At 41.4% G+C, this 16,944-nt stretch overlaps 1 protein-coding gene across 2 annotated transcripts in view; it reads left to right on the top strand.

Moving 5' to 3' along the window:
* HBEGF (heparin binding EGF like growth factor) overlaps positions 1 to 12,611 on the top strand; it is a 169,693-nt gene extending 157,082 nt beyond the window's left edge. For both annotated transcript variants that reach the window (XM_072145791.1, XM_072145790.1), the window contains exons 4-5: positions 1,783 to 1,938; positions 11,002 to 12,611. In XM_072145791.1, the coding sequence (XP_072001892.1) occupies positions 1,783 to 1,938; positions 11,002 to 11,068 (223 nt within the window). In that variant the 3' untranslated portion in view covers positions 11,069 to 12,611. The remainder of the gene's footprint in view (positions 1 to 1,782; positions 1,939 to 11,001) is intronic.
* The last annotated feature ends 4,333 nt before the right edge of the window (positions 12,612 to 16,944 follow it).

Here is a 16,944-nt window from a genome sequence, read left to right on the forward strand (position 1 = left end):
TTATTGAGATGCACCTTTTGTAATTGACCAAATACTTATTTTTTTGCCATAATTTGCAAATAAATTCTTTAAAAATCAGACAATTTTTTTTCTGGATTTGTTTTTTCATTTTGACTCTCATAGCCAAGGTCTACCTATGATGTCCATTACAGGCACCTCTCATCTTTTTAAATGGGAGAGCTTACACAATTAGTGGCTGACAAATACTTATTTTTCCCTACTTCACACAGAGAACTATTGTTTAACCCCTTCCGACGCGCGCCGGGTTCCGGTGCATGGAAAGGGCTCGCGGACCGAGCCCTCTCCATAGCCGGGAAGTCTTTGCTGCATATAGCAGCAAAGGCTTACCGGTAACACCCGCGATGGGTGCTAGCACTGATGGCGGGTGTTTTCCAGACAATCGCTGCCGGCGGCTTCCATCTTGCCATGGATCGTTGCTCCCCGTGACGTCATCGGGGAGCGGCGATCCGCTGCCATGACAGCTTCGGGTCTCACGAAGACCCAAAGCTGTCTCCTTTTAACCCATTCATTACAATGTGCTAATTGCACATTGTAATGAATGAGGAGGAAAATCCCCATATACTGCAGTATATGATACTATCGTTCAGACAACCTAGGGTTAAAGTACCCTAGGGAGTCTGAAAAATAGTAAAAGTAAAAATTTAAAAAAACAAAAAATTCAAATAACCCCCCTTTCCCTAGAACTGATATAAATAAACAGTAAAACACATTAGGTGTCGCCACATCCGAAAATGCCCTATCTATCAAAATATAATAACTGCGTTTAACCCTGTAACGGAAAATAACGCCCAAACTCGAAAATGGCACATTTTTTGCCATTTTGAAAAATATAAAAAAAATTAAAAGTGATCAAAAGGTCGCACAGTCCTAAAAATTATAGCAATGAAAATGCCATCAAAGGTTGCAAAAAATGACACCACCCACAGCTCCGTACACCAAAGTATGAAAAAGTTATTGGCGCCAGAAATGGCAAAATCCCCCCAAAAAATTTGTACTGGAGGTTTTAATTTTTTTTAAATGTAGAAAACATTAAAACCTATACAAATTTGGTATCCACATAATCGTAGCAACCCAAAGAATAAAGTAGACCTTTCATTTTGGGCGTACAGTGAATGCTTTAAAATCCAAGCCCACAGGAAAAAAATCGCAAATGTGTTTTTTCACCATTTTCACTGCATTTGGAATTTTTTTTTCCACTTCCCAGTACACGGCATGGAATATTAAATACCATCAATATGAATTGCAATTTGTTACGCAGAAAATAAGCAGTCACAGAGCTCTTTATGTGGAAAAATAAAAAAGTTATAGATTTTTGAAGGTGGTGAGTGAAAAATGGAAGTGAAAAAACTAAAGAAGGCCAGGTCGTTAAGGGGTTAAAGATGCTATAATCCACTGTGGTTGCCACTCTAGATTTTACAGAATCTGTAAATTTGGGTACTGCAGTGGCCTTCAATTATTACAGGATAAATCTATCCTGATGTATTTAATCTATATACTGTTAAATTAGCAGTTAGTGATCCTATACCAGAAACTATAGGCCTGTGTTAGTAGTGGCAGCATGATTGTTTTTTGTTTTAACAGCACTAGCATGAAATTTGTCATCTAACCTACCTTTAAGAATTTACAATAATATGTAGTTTAATTTTGATATTTGTGTGGTGGAATTATTTTTAGTGTATTTAAAATAATATTAGATTTTTTTTGTAAGTGACATCCACTCGAGTTATCCCAGTTTTAACATCTGTGACATGTATTTTGTAGGTGCCAAGCAGGATATCATGGAGAAAGATGTCATGCCCTTACCCTTCCTTTGGGGAATCCAGTGAGCACATATGATCACACTACAGTCTTGGCTGTGGTTGCAGTTGTACTCTCCTCTTTTTGCTTAATTGTTATATCATCATTGTTAATATTAAGGTATGTCTTACAAAAATTAATCATGAAAAAAATTAAGTCTTTAAACATTTATGTGATACTTTATGCCTCACCAAAGTAGAACATATGTTGGCAATGAAATACTTAGTTACTTTTGACTTATTTAACAAGGCTTTCAATCTCCCACAACAGCCTATTTAGGGAGATATGACGCAGTCAGTGCCACATAATCTACCGCCTCTGAAGACCTGTCCACTTGTGGTGGTCAGTGCTCTCATACTGTTGCTGTAGAGCATGGGTGCACAACCTTTATCAGTCCGAGGGCCAGATTGTTATACTGCTCAATTTCAGAAGGCCACACCAGTAACCAGCACAAATGAGAATAATAGTGGAGATAATTATTGAGATAACACATAATAATAATAACACTTTCTAGTAAAATGTTATTAACAAAAAACAACATTTCACAGATATAATTCCAACCTGTCTCTATCAGTCCTGGTGTACACAATTTTGGTTGCCTCTGGACCCAACCCTGTATCTTCTGAGTTTAGGGTCTGCAGACATATTGTTGTTTTGCCTGAGGCTGCACTGAGCTGAGATCCTCTCTCCCTCTAGCCCACACCCTTGCATTCAGGGACGAGCACACACACACACCCTGACTTCCTGCAGCATTGTGAGGAGAGTAAAACTACAGGCTACAGGCAGATGAGGCCTTTATCCAGGGGAGGGGGAGGCATATAGCCGAGCTGTGTATGTTATGGCTTGATATTAGAGCTGAGAATGTCATGTGTAATATGCATATCATGGCTCTCATCATCTCTCTTTTTCTATGTGTCATGTACTAGTAGAATGTTCAGAATCTAAATGAAAGTGTATATGTACCTATATACCGAACCTATGAGGACTATCAAAAACCAATAAATGACAAAATGTAAATAATCAATAAATTTTATTTGAATAATACATGAAAAATCACAATTGTATGATCACCAAGACTTAAAAACAGCCCATAAAAACAGTCCAAGGTGGACACAAAGATACATCGCCATTCAGGAATAATGGTTGCAAAATACAAAAGAAGTAATGGCCACAGCAATACAAGAAAGTGCCGATTCAAATGGAACAAGTTTGAACATCAAAAAGATGTAGGTAACGTAATGCTAAACAATTCATATTCAAAATAAAAACATATATCGTTTCATAAGTCAAGTGGTAATAGTATTGTATAACATTGACCATATAAAATAGACCTGGTTGGGAAGACACCTAAAAAGTAGGAGACAAAGTATAAAGTGCACAGTGCTAGAAAATTCATTACCAACCAGGCTGCATTGTAATCCTAAAAGAATGGCGATGACCCAAACAACCCCGACGCACGTTTCGTCGTTGCTTCCTCACTGGGTACTGGTGATAGTAAGGCATGACTGGTATTTAAACATGGCGGAGAAATCCCTGCATCCAATCACTGGAGGTGCGTGCACAGTTTTTCAGATGACATCACAAATGAACAGTCACACACATCCATCCATCCAATCAATATAACCATGTATGTAGATCTTGTCTAAAAAACACCTACTTGGCAGACTCTAGACGTATACCGGAACCAGGGGGAACACATAATGTACTGCCACATATAAAATAACCATAGTGCAGAGCATTCCACTGCGGTATTTAGCTTTCTGAACCAGGCTTAACTTAATAAATCAAATCTCGTGCAGAGACTCGATTTCACACGATACTTCTATGTACTGCGCAACACAATATAGCGCTCCAGTTTCCGCGCATGCACAGACAACATAAAACAAAAACTACCAATAAATGGTGCCACCTAAGTGGAGTAGTGCAGTGTAAATTATATTTTGAAACAATGAATGGAGTGCCCAAGTGTTGAAAGAAGGTAAAGATGAGGGAGGTGATAAGTGAATAAAGTGCGAGATGCTAAGTGATAAAAGGTGTTAAATAACAAAAAGGTGAATAAATACTTAGCCTGCCAAGGCTTATTTAAATGCTCCTGTGATCCATTAGTTGCTGAGGGCCACACCAACCTATGTCAGCAACGAAATCTGTGTAAAAGAGAAAAACCAAAACTCAAAAAGAAGAAAAGCACAAAAAAGCCTGACATACAAAAAATAATAATGGGTGTATGGGAATAACCGCAAAAATATAAATCAAGCCATGGTGGTATAGATAGCACTAATATACACCATAAAAAGTATAACCTATAATTGTAATAAAAATATATGAAATCTTTATGCCGGGTGAATATGGGAGATTACTGGGATACACAATTTTTGCACCCCCAGCTATAGTAAGTAAGATGGAATGAATTTATATAGCCCCAACAACATTAAACATGTTGCCAAGGATGTAGAATGGCTGCATGATTGTGGAGTAAATATAACAAGAGTGTGTTCCACAGTTAAGACCACAATTTAATGCATGGCTATGATAGAACAATAAATAGAAGCACAAAGAGTGTATGTCCAACCTCCACATATATACACCATGCGTAGGCACATACCTGAAGCCATGATAATTGTATATGCACCCATACCTGTGACGGTATACCAGAAAAGCCCCCACCAGTATGACATGCCTCAAACCAGATTGACAATATTGTCCAACCACCAATATAAAATAAAAAGAAAAGGCTGTTGCGAATGCAGATACTGTCCTATAGAAAAGCAGCGAATGACCATTTTTCATTCAGACCTAAAGGTGACACAGCCTGAAGTTTCACAATCCACTTTGTTTCAATTCGTTCCAATTTCCTGAAGGTATTACCACCTCTGGACCCCAGAAAGTTCTTATCAATGCCACAAACTCGAACATCTTGCCACCTGTCATCATGGAAATCATGGAAATGCCTCGGAAAATTTTTTAGTTTAGTTTCAATCTTTGAGGCTGCCCGGATGTCCTTCAGATGTTCTTGTATTCTGATCCTGAGTTCCCTGGTGGTCATTCCGATATATTTGAGTCCACACGGGCATGAAAGTTGGTAGACCACACCAGACGTGCTGCAATTAATAAAATGGACAATTTGATTCCTTTTCAGACTATTCTGGGGATAGAATGTTTCAGTCTTTGTTATTACTTTGCAGATAGAACAATGCCCACAAGGAAGAGACCCCCATTTCGGCCCCTTGGACCCGAAAATATAAGGTCTCGGACGGATAGGAGTGTAATGACTCCTAACCAGTATATCTCCAATAGAGTTACTCTTTTTAGCCACCAACTGTGGACGTGATGATAAATGGGTGTTGAGATCAGGGTCCGATAAAAGTATTGGCCAAAAACGTTTTACAATTCCCTCAATCCTCCTCCACTGTGAGTTATAAGGCGCGATCAATCTCAACTTATTGTCACCAAGTCGACGAGATTTAGGCTTAAGAAGTTGGTTCCGATTTTCACTTTTCGCTCGCCATCAATATCCCCAGTCGAGGACCCACACTGTTTAAATCTCTTCTTGAGGACATTTGCTTCAATCTCAAAGTTTTCTTCAGTATTGCAGATGCATCGGGCTCGTAGAAATTGCCCTACAGGAATAGAGCAAATAGTGTGGGAAGAGTTAGAGGAAGTCGAATGCAACAATGCGTTAACTGTGATTTTGCTCACGAAGGTGTGCCGCATCTGTGCGCATTTCAGAAAGTGGACCACAGTTGCTGCCGCCTACAACTGCCCGCTCACCGACTGTTGACGTGCCCACGAGGTGGAATTCAACATTAACCATGTTATCCAGAGTTTACCAGCAGCGCAGAGCGATTGTAGACTGCCAGATGTCAACTTCCACCAGAACTGGTAGTCAGGTCAGTCAGCTTCCTCAAGTCAACAATCAGGAGTAGATGTGGATGTCTGAGGTGCTGAGTAACTTTGAGGAGTCAACACAGATGGTCAGTGGCGATGCCGCCATCATCAGCCTCACCATTCCGCTGCTTGGCCTGTTGAAAAACTCTCTGGCCAGCATGAAGTCAGAAGCTTTGCGCTCGTCACAAGAGACTGGGGAAGAAGATTCCTTTTTTGATAGCCAGAGCACCCTCCTGTCTGTTTCTCAGCACGTATCGGAGGAGGAAGAGGGGGAGAATGTTGGCGAGACAGAAGAGGGGACCAGTGCTCAGTCCTTCACTGTTCAGCATGTATGGGCAGAAGAAGAGGAGGAGGAGCTGGAGGAGGAGGAAATGGAGAGTCAGGCCAGTGAGGGGAGTGAATTCTTGTGCGTTGGGACTCTGGCACATATGGCAGATTTCATGCTAGGCTGCCTATCCTGTGACCCTCGCGTTCAAAGAATTTTTTCCAGCACCGATTACTGGGTATTCACTCTCCTGGACCCACGGTACAAGCAAAATCTTTCCACTCTCATCCCTGTAGAGGAAAGGAGTGTGAGAATGCATGAATACCAGCATGGCCATGGTGCACAAGCTGAAACAGTATTTCCCTTCTGACAGCGCTAGCGAGGGAGAGTAGGCGAGCAGGCAGCTTGTCCAGCACTGGCAGGGGTATGCTTTACAAGGCCTTTGCCAGTTTTATGTCACCCCAGCAAGACACTGTCACCTGTCCTCAGTCTCGGCAGTGTAGGATTGATCTTTACAGAAAGAGTACGTAGCTGACCATACCATCGTCCTAAATGATCACACAGCTCCCTACAACTACTGGGTTTCAAAGCTGGACATCTAGCCCGGACTGGCGCTGTACGTCTTGGAGGTTCTTGCCTGCCCTGCCCGCTAGCGTGTTGTCAGAGCGGGTTTTCAGTGCAGCTGGTGGCATCATCACTGATAAGCGTACACGCCTGTCGACTGACAGGCTGACGCTTATCAAGATGAATAAAGCCTGGATTTCTCAGGATTTCCATTCTTCACCAGGTGAAAGCAGCTCAACCTGAATAATTCTCATGTATGCACTCCTCCTCCTTCTCCTCCTCTTTGTACACTAAAGCAGAGGCAACTCGCAATTTTTTGCCAGGGCCAACTGGCTCTAGCTATAGTACTCTATGTATTTAATTTTTCTGGAGGGCCACCTACCCGATCCTCTGGTTTGAAAACTTTTTTGGACTGCCACATACAGGCACTATCCAAATTTAATTGTCTTTATAGCGGCCTCCACACGTCGTCTCCATTGCTACCTCCAAAAGTCGTCTACATAGCTGCCTCCATACATTGTCCCCTTAGCAAACAAGCGGTGTCCGGCAAAATTTCGGGTTGTTTTAACGGCTTCCACATCAAACTTGTTAACTTTGTCGCCATCCTGCGGTGTTATCAAAATAGTCCGCCAAACTTTTATCATTGACCGATATTATTTCAACGCTACTTGCGCATCTGTTTACGTTCCCCTCCCCCGCCATAACCAGGCCAATTACTTATAAGAACAGTACTACACTTGATCTTATACAAAAGGTTCTTAGAAATGCTGTTTGTAGCCCCCGCCTGCCTTGAAAATTATAATTTTTTCAAAGTAAATGCTTCTGGCCCCCAGGCCCATTTTGGGTGGGGAGGAGCCGAGAGGCAGGGGCTTGGACAGGCGACAGCTCGCCTGGCAGCAGACCGTCAGCTCCATCCCAAGATCCAATTAACATCGTTTGAACTGCAGCAACCATCAACCTACAACCTATAACTTTTTACCTCTAAAATCTATCTTTTCACTCCTCTTTTCTCACCTCCTTACGTTCACCTCGGGTGCCATAACCGTTCCCATTGCCTCCACACGTCGTCTCCATTGAAGCCTCCAGATGCCGTCTCCATAGCAGCTGGATGGGTATTTCTGAATTTTTGGGAAAAGGTAAAGTGTGGGTGTGACAGGAAATTCGACCGCAAGACCATCATATGCTTGTTTATTAATTACCTTATTATTAAATGCTTCTGCAAGAATCAGATCCAACTGTTCTTTGTACAACATAGTTGGGTCAATCCTCAGCGGCATATAACAATTTAGATCTCTCAGCTGACGATGAGCTTCCTCTTCATATAATGTCCTAGGCCACACCACCACGTTACCGCCTTTGTCCGCAGGTTTAAAAAGAACATTTTTCATCGGTCAGAACTCCTTTAAGGCCTTCTTCTGATTAGGGCTCAAGTTATCAGTCCCGTATATCTGCGGTAATCTACTAAGTTCATTTACCGTCCACTGCCGGGCATGTCGATATCTGTGGCCACCAGGTGGATTTGGGCTTAATAAAGTCAGGAAACTTACCCATCACCCTTTGTGGATCCCCTGACAAGTCTTCTAGCGTCCTTGTACGCTGATAATTTAACCAGCACACAGCACCGGAGTAAGGGAAGTGTCAGCTTAGAGAGTTGATGCACACATAATGGAATTTTACACTGAGCATCACTGAGTGATAGGAGCTAAAACAGCAATAAAACTCAGTAAAATTGAAAAGTAAGGGGTTTAAAATTTTATTGTGAAAACATAAGGGGATTGAAATTTGAGAAATTTCATGGGGAAACCCTCCAATAACACTGGAAACTCCAGAGCAGACATATAATACTAGTGATCCTTAGAGCAGACATGTAATATTGGAAACCCCCAAAGCAAAACTATAATACTGGAGACCCCCAAAATAAGTTGTAATACACCCCATCTTCCACAGAGTAGGGGTGTAATACTGGAGACACCACCCCGCAGGCCAGAGGTATAATACTAGAGACCCCCATGGCTGACATATGATTCTGGAGACATTTTGACACATAAAAAAACACAAATAATCATCTCTCCTGCACTGGGGTATCTTTCTGTTGGCGGACTTTCAGCATATGGACTGAAGCCAATGTAGCGCCTGATGCAGGAGGATACCCAGGAGCATTGAGAACAGTACAGCTGACACATAATCACTACACTTTGATTCTTGCTCCCATTTCCCTGGCACATAGAGCCAGCGTCAGAAGACACACCAGCTCAAAAGCCATGAGTACGTGCGAACTCCATGCTACCTGGCCTCCTGCACCAATGAATGCTTCTATGATTGATGGCAGCAGTCACTGCTCCCTGTGGGCAGCAGGGTGTGGGACTTGGCAATGAAATTCAATCAAATGATATACAAGTTGCAATCCAGAAAAGTATTTTATTTCACCTGAAAAGTAGGACATTTTAAAATGCTGCTTTATTAAATAAATCATTAGAATATGGCCGATCTGTAGCCAATTTCTGGACAAAATCTGACTTCGAGATGGCATCAAAAATCTGCAGGGTTGCAACTAAGATGGTGGCTCCCACGCGCCGCCATCTTTTAAATGCCGCAATCAATGAGTTTATTCCCGCGATCGGTGCAAACCCCTCCTCTGTATGTTAAAGGCTCACCCTGTGAGCCCTCCTCAAACAGTATTGGCAGCTCCATGGTGTACATGTAGGAGTCTTGAGGACTTAATTTATGCCACCTCTCTTAGAAAATACAGGCCCAAACTCCTCCAGTTTAAACTTGTTGACCAGGTATGAACTGGTGGAATTTTTGCTATAGCCTCTGCTTGTTTTCAGGTGGATACTATAGTAAATCTTGCGGGCAAGGCATTCATGCCCATCAACCACATGGTTCCCGACTCGCACTGAAAACTGGTGAGGATGTATGTGCCTTCTCTGCCTGAAAATTGTTGGCGAAGGCATAATGAATCTCTACCAGATTCGTCATCAGTCCAAGGCTATGACAGATCTGTTACGGATCCAAAACACCTCTCCTCTTCCAACTATTCTTATTTCATGTCAGATGTCAGAAAAACATGGATATGTGTCTTTTTATATTGTGTATGTAACCTTCTGGTTTCATGTATATATACCACCACCCCTAAACCGCTTCCATCGTGTAATTTAAATATTTCTAGGCAAATATTGACTTTGCAATGAATTGCTGTTAAGCTGATCACTCTTTATAACATTCTGGAGTACATGCAAATTGCCATTATGCAGTGAACTTTAATACAAATGTTAATTTTTACATTCTCAAAACTTATGGCCACGACTGTATGTATATAAGCTCCATATAAAGACCCTCCCAGGTTGAAAATATACAGCCCCCAAGTAATTATGCTGTAATTATAGACACCCTCCAGAATTTAATTACTTACAGTACCCCAAATCCAGCTCCCCCATATGAGTATTCAACCCTTGTAAAATTCAGTTTAATTAGTCCCCATAGTGATTTAATATTAAGCATGCTTAAAAGACATCTACCATCCATATTACTTTTATTATAACTCTATACGCTGCATTTGTAGCAATAAAGTTATAAAAATTACGCTACTCCAGCACCTTATGTTAAAATTTTGTAACACCCCCATTCCGCTAGTAGTCCTGCCCGTTAGTTGCGTTATGCACATTAGATGAGTAGGACTTTACGGGGAATAGGGGATTGATTAAATTATAACACAAGGAGTGCATAATTCTTTATAACTATATATCTCTATATTACTCTATAGTAAAACTAATGGTAGATGTCTTTAATAATTAAAGGAAACCTACCATGCGAAATCATGCGAGCAAATCACCTGGTAGGCTACTTAATGCTGATGCCGGCATATAGTTTTGTTATGGCCGGCCGGCTGTGCGAGACTTAGTGTCTGCGCATGCGCGATAGGTGCCGAGAGCTTGGTGACGTCACAGCTCTCGGCACCTGAAGGAGGAATAATTAAACATCGGAAGCCATCGCCAGCCCGAAGATGGCGCAGGGTAGCACCGGAGGGCTCATTTAAATATGTAAGAAAATAGTTTTTTTTAGCCAAACTAAAGTTCGCCGAGCCTAACAAAACTATGTGCCGGCATCAGCATTAAGTAGCCTACTGGGTGGTCTGCTCGCATGATTTCATCATGCGGGCAGTGGTAGATTTCCTTTTAAGCATTGCACATTACTTCTGGAAATTACTTGTGGGGTCAAAATGCACAATAGATTGTTTAGATTTTTTTAAGTCTTGTAGTTCCCAAAATAGGGTCACTATTTTTGGGTTTCCACTATCCCGGCATCTCAGAGAGTTTGCCAAAATGACAAAGTATCAATCTGTGAAGATCAATATTCCAGGTGCTAAATTATTACTAAGAAGGGACTCTGTGTACTGTTTATTTTTTTTTTACACATGGTGCATTTAAATCTTCTATATTTTAATGCTTTATTTGTTTTTATTTTTCAAGGTATCACAGGACAGGAGCTTATAAAGTGGACAATGAAACGAAACTAAAATGTTCCAGTCCAACATAAGGACAACTTTTGTCCCTCAATATCCTTACAATTTATCAATCATTGAAATTGATTCAAACTTCAGTTTCACGCTCATATAATGAAATGTGACATATTGTACTTGGAGGTAGAAATGTATGAATATTGCCATTGTACTGGTGAAATTTCAACATGATCATCGTTTTTATCCAAAAAGAGAAGTGGTTCATTAAATGTGAAGTTGTAAGTTTTGTAAGTTAAAAATGTAAATTTTACTTATCCTCCACACTATTCATGGCCCTGCACATATTATTAAAGTACTAAATATTATTTCTATGGTTCATTGGATAAAGCCATAATATTATTTTCACCTTGTAACCATTATTACAATTTAATATAATTCAATTTTAATTTTTATTTGCATTTCTCATGTTCTTTGTTTGGTCATTTGGTATGGAAATTGCAGAGGTAAAGTAGAAAATGTAAAAAACAGGTCCCCACCGAAATAATAATTATAATCCAAGGGATTATAACTATAATCCCCAGAAATGATCTGCAACAGTCTCATGTAGTGTTTCTCTTCTCATTTCACAACATATTCTGTTTCTCAGGCCTTTCAAGCATTCCTTTTTTACCTACAAAAATAAGCACCAAAGTCATATGCAAATGAGGTAAAAACAGCTGAATTGAGCCGGAGATGAGTAAAACTGTGAGGCTGAAGGAGAGGCACTTACGATGCCCTTATCGTGAATCCTTTAGTGCTGAGGACCATGCTTTCGGTATCATATTTAAATGAAGAATCTCCTCTTTCAAATAGTAGGATTGTGGTTTGTTGAGCTATAGAACCAGAGGCAGTTTAAGACACAGTTGGGAAAGAGAGATTGATTTAGGTACCATAGAACCCAGGATATGGGCATCTCAAGTGGCGCTTTCTGCCTCTAAAAGTGACTTAACTAGGGCAAGTGACTCTTCTCTGCTAATGACATATGATATTAACGTAGAAATGTGTAAGATTTAACATTAAACATGGAACTCTAGAAAGGATATTCATACCTGTTTTATTATTGAGTGCGAGTACAGGATAGAAAGCGGATTTAGAAATCTCTAATAAATTAGATTGACTTCCAGTTTAACTACAGAAGTAGTCCAAATACTTTCTCTCTAGCACAGCATATAATGCAATATTAATGTTAAAATGCGGTTAGAACAAGTTCCATGGAAAATTGCAATTTTAAGAACTTGTTTTAGAACTACACCATTTAAACCAATTTTAAGTTTTTTAGGTTTGTGTCAAGATAATAGCAATTTGTTTATTTTTTTCCCAAAGGTAGATGTATTCAGTTGTTGGTCCTTTTTCTCACCAAACGTAAGGGGTTTGCAAACTGTCAAGAAATGGTTTACTTTAAAATACAATTAAGTAATGTAAAAACAAATAAAAACTCCTTTGGTTACCTATGAGGCACTTAAAATATGATCAATGATGCAATTTTACCACAGGTTGGTGCAACTTTGGAATGTTTGTCTGTTTGGCTTTTGTCCAGATATGATGATGCATTTGGCATAATAAACCTTAATTAAAAAATTACACTGGAGTGGATTTTTTTAGGTGTATTGTTGATAAAAAAAATAAATGCAGTGATTTTTGTTTAACATGGGACATGCTGCATAACTTTACTGTATCATAAGCGGACTTGTTAAGTCAAAAGTAAGATCTCACTATTAAAGGGGTATTCCAGGAATACAAAAGTCTGATACAAAACCCCATAATGCTATGAATAAATGAATGCAACAAAACTCGTTGTAGTTAATCACAAAACTGAGCCTAAATAGTTTGTTTTTATGACATTTTATGAGCTTTCTTAAGTAAGTGGAGCTATTCTCTAAGATGACCGCCCTCTACAAGTATAACTCCTATGATCCATCAGTTCTCAGTAACAGCTCCTCACTTTCGGACAATGCTCCCAGTGATGATCCAACAGACTGTCCTGTTCTGTTACCATATTGATGATGTGTGTAACTGCCATTTACTGCATTGCCTCACTTAGATGATGTCTCGTAACAATACTCGCCATACTGGATGCACTGCAAGCAACCTACTACATTCAAACATAGTGATGATCACACGACCTGCCCATGTCATGCATGCAGGGCATGTGATGTGGATATGTGACCAGTAGCCATTTTATGTTCTGTGTCTCCTCCACAGGAACAAAATCAGTAGATGGATCAAAGGGCCAGTAGCATTTTAACTCTTCATACTTATGTACACAAAATGTTTCTGCTAAGGGAAGCAAAATTTTAAATAACAGCTAATTACTAATTAGCTTATATTTTAATGACCCACTTGATAATGAATTATGCTTATTCCTGGAATACCCCTTTTAAGGGTGCTACTTGGCCATAAATTAAGCTAGAATATTTTACACTGTACATCTACCATCAAGGAAAATATAAAATCCTTAAAAAGATCTATAAAAACATTAACAAAATATTAGCCAAAGCTAATACTGTAGAGCTTTTATAATGTAGGACAATTTCATTACATGTATCCAACAGTTTTGGACAGCACAGACTACACTATGTAACTATTTCACTGCTGGTTTCCATGACATCCTCCCATGACAGCCCACCTGGAGGATGCCACTTGACCTCTGTAGGGACAGGAAGAAGAGAGGTTAAAGGCCTCCCACCCGCATCCACCCGCCAGTGTTCTTCCTGTCCCTACAGGGGTCAGGTCAAGAGAGGTTCTCTCTCTCCTTCAGGTGGGGGGGGGGAGAGGGACATCTCGCTTACCGGCGTTACGCCGACCTATTGCAGGCTGTAGGTCCCCTCTGGATCAGGTCCGCGGTCGGAGCTGGTGGTAATGCTTCCTTCCCTTGGCCTGGTGGATCCGGATTGCCTCCACACCGGCTTTATGCGGATTGGGTACTGCAAGAGGACACGCGTCCGACTCCGTTCCCAGGAGTTGTTACTGAGTTACAGCAGCCACCTGCAAGCGGGATGGGCTCCCCAATAAGGTATTTATTCGATTACTCAGCGGCAGGTCATGCTGATCTGAGGTCTAAAAGGTGTGCAGCTTGTACCTTTGCCGTCCCAGACATTGTTATGGGTGATGAGGCAGACTTGTTCCTACTCCACCCTGCTGGTCATGTAAGTGGTGCTGTATGGCATGTTTTAACTATGTTACTATTGTGTATTAGAACCCCAAGTTAGTATTTTCCTTGCCCTCCCCCCTTAGGATAAGGATCTAAGGGGAAAGGCAAGGAGGATAGATCGGAAAGATCTGAAAAATCGAGCAAGTCTGATCGTTCTGTAAAGAGTTAGACCGCTGCTAAGAAGTGTAACATGTGTCTTCACCCTATGCCCATTTTATACGTGAAGCCCATATGCAGACCCTGTATAGAAGGGTTTATGAAAGAAGAAAAAACGTCCTTTATGGACGAATTAAAATCTTTGAGCGAAGAAAAAGTGGTTGCATCCTTTGCATGGCAACGCAAAGGAATCCTCCCTCCAAAAAATCCAGACTGACAGTCGTTTCTTCATCGGATGAAGATAATTATGATTTCGAGACTCCATCCTGCTCTCTGGTGGATACAGAGGATCAGGATTTCAGTCAAAAGCTTGACTCCCGCCATCTCTTCCAGTTTGAAGATCTGGATTATCTATTAAAGGCTATACATAAGACGCTCAAGATTGAGGAAGAGGTCCCCTCTATGTCTAGGGAGAATGAGTATTTTGGTGGCCTAAGGGCCAAGAAACAGCGGGTCTTCCCGGTTAATGACACATTGATGGGACTAATTACTGAAGAGTGGAAGGACCAGAAAAGAAAGTTATTATCTCTAAAAGTTTTAGAAGACGTATTGTTTTCGACCAGGAGGTCTCTAAGGTTTGGGACGCGGTTCCTAAAGTGGTTGTTCAGGTGACTAAAGTAGTCAAAAAGACGGACCTTCCCTTTGAAGACTCGGCGCAGCTCAGAGATCCTATGGACAAGAAGTTTGACGCCCTTCTTAAAAAAAAATCATGGGAAACTTCCATGACTAGCTTGAAGTCTAATTTATCCGCTACTTCGGTAGCAAGGACTCTCTTCTTCTGGCTGAATGAACTCGAATCGCACATCAGAGAAGGTACTCGCAGAGCGGCTCTACTGGAAAGGATCCCGTTACCGAGATCCGCCACTGCCTTTATGGCTGATGCTTCTGCCGAAGGTGTTCGTTTTGCGGCTAAAGAGGGGGCCTTAACTAATGCAACAAGAAGGGCCTTGTGGCTGGAGCAGTGGGGCGGGGACATTCGCCCAAAATCTAAGCTTTGTAGCATTCCCTTCACAGGGACGCTTTTTTGGAAAAAGCCTCCGATAAGAAGAAAGGATTTCCTGAAAACAGAACAGCCTCTAAGAAACCTTCCTTTTGTCCCTTCTAGAACCCCAAAGATTCCTTTCGTGTGAAAGGTAAACAGGGATGCTGGAGCTTATCCCAAGGGCTAGCTTGAAGGAAGGGGATTCCCTTTTTCCAATTAGTCTGACAACGGCGGGGGGAAGAAGCAGTGACGTCAGAGTGGGCGGGCGTCTTCTAGGGTTCATGTCTCAATGGGAACATATCACCTCAAACCCTTGGGTCCTGAACATCATCAGATCTGGATACAGTATAGAATTCAGTTCTCCCCCTCCTTCAAGATTCCTTCCCCCCTCATACTCCACCTCTTCTTCTACTCACTCAAAGTCTCTTCTCTCGTTCATTCGGGACTGGTGATTCAGGTTCCCCAACACCAAGAAAAGACCGGATTTTATTCTCCGCTGTTCCTGGTCAAGAAACCCAACGGATCAAATCGTCTGATCATAAACTTAGTCACTAAACAACTTCATCACCAACAGGAAGTTTTGCATGGAGTTGTTAAGATCCGCTACCCAACTCATCTACACCAATTTACTGTGTATGCATGATAGATCTCCGGGATGCTTACTATCTGGGGTTCTATCCTCCATTTTAAGTTTCAAGCACTCCCTTTCGGTATTTCCTCAGCTCCGAGAGTTTTCACAAAAATCATGGTGGAGGTTGTGGCCTTCTTAAGGCTACAGAATGTCTGTTATTCCTTACCTAAATGATCTTATTGTAGGGAAAGACAGATTGAATCTAATTGCTGCAAGAGATAGTACTATCAAAAAACTCTCAGATCTGGGGTGGTTAATCAACACCCAGAAATCAGATTTATCGCCCTCCACTCACAAGTAATTTTTGGGAGTAATGTTGAATTCTGCTTACCAGATGTCTTTCCTTCCCCAGGAAAAAGTGGAGAACTTAAGACGTCAAGTTCATTCCTTCAGGAGAAGGACTTCCATTTCGGTCCGAGGGGCAATGAAGATCCTGGGTCTCCTTACGGCCTGCCTTCCTTCATTAGCCAAAACCACTCTTGCACCCTGCAAAGCTGGATCCTCAGATCTTGCTATCGAATTACCTCAGGTCTAGAGAAAAAAGTCACCATTCCGTGCTCAATAAAGAGAGACCTACAATGGTGGTTAAAGGCGGAAAATCTGGAAAAAGGGTTCCTTGGCACTGCCTTCCGTGTCTTACCATCACAACCGACGCAAGCAGTGTGGGTTGGGGAGCAGTCTTCTCTTCTCACTATGCCCAAGGATCATGGACCCCTTCCCAAACAGAGACCGTCCAACTATTGGATGCTGAGAGCAGTCTTGGAAGCCCTGAGAACAAATACCATTCTCCTAAAAGATCATCACGTCCATATATTGTCGGCAATGTCCTACTTGAGAAGACAAGGAGGTAGAAGAGCTCCAGTACTCTCCTCCCTATCTCGCATCATTTTTGCCTGGGCAGAAAAAAACATCCTCTCCCTATCAGCAACTCACCTAAGAGGAACCCTAAACAGGGAAGCGGATTTCCTCAGCAGGACGGTGGTCTCTCCCAACG

This window comes from Engystomops pustulosus, chromosome 4 (genome assembly GCF_040894005.1).
Source record: "Engystomops pustulosus chromosome 4, aEngPut4.maternal, whole genome shotgun sequence".
NCBI classification, from domain to species: Eukaryota; Metazoa; Chordata; class Amphibia; order Anura; family Leptodactylidae; genus Engystomops; species Engystomops pustulosus.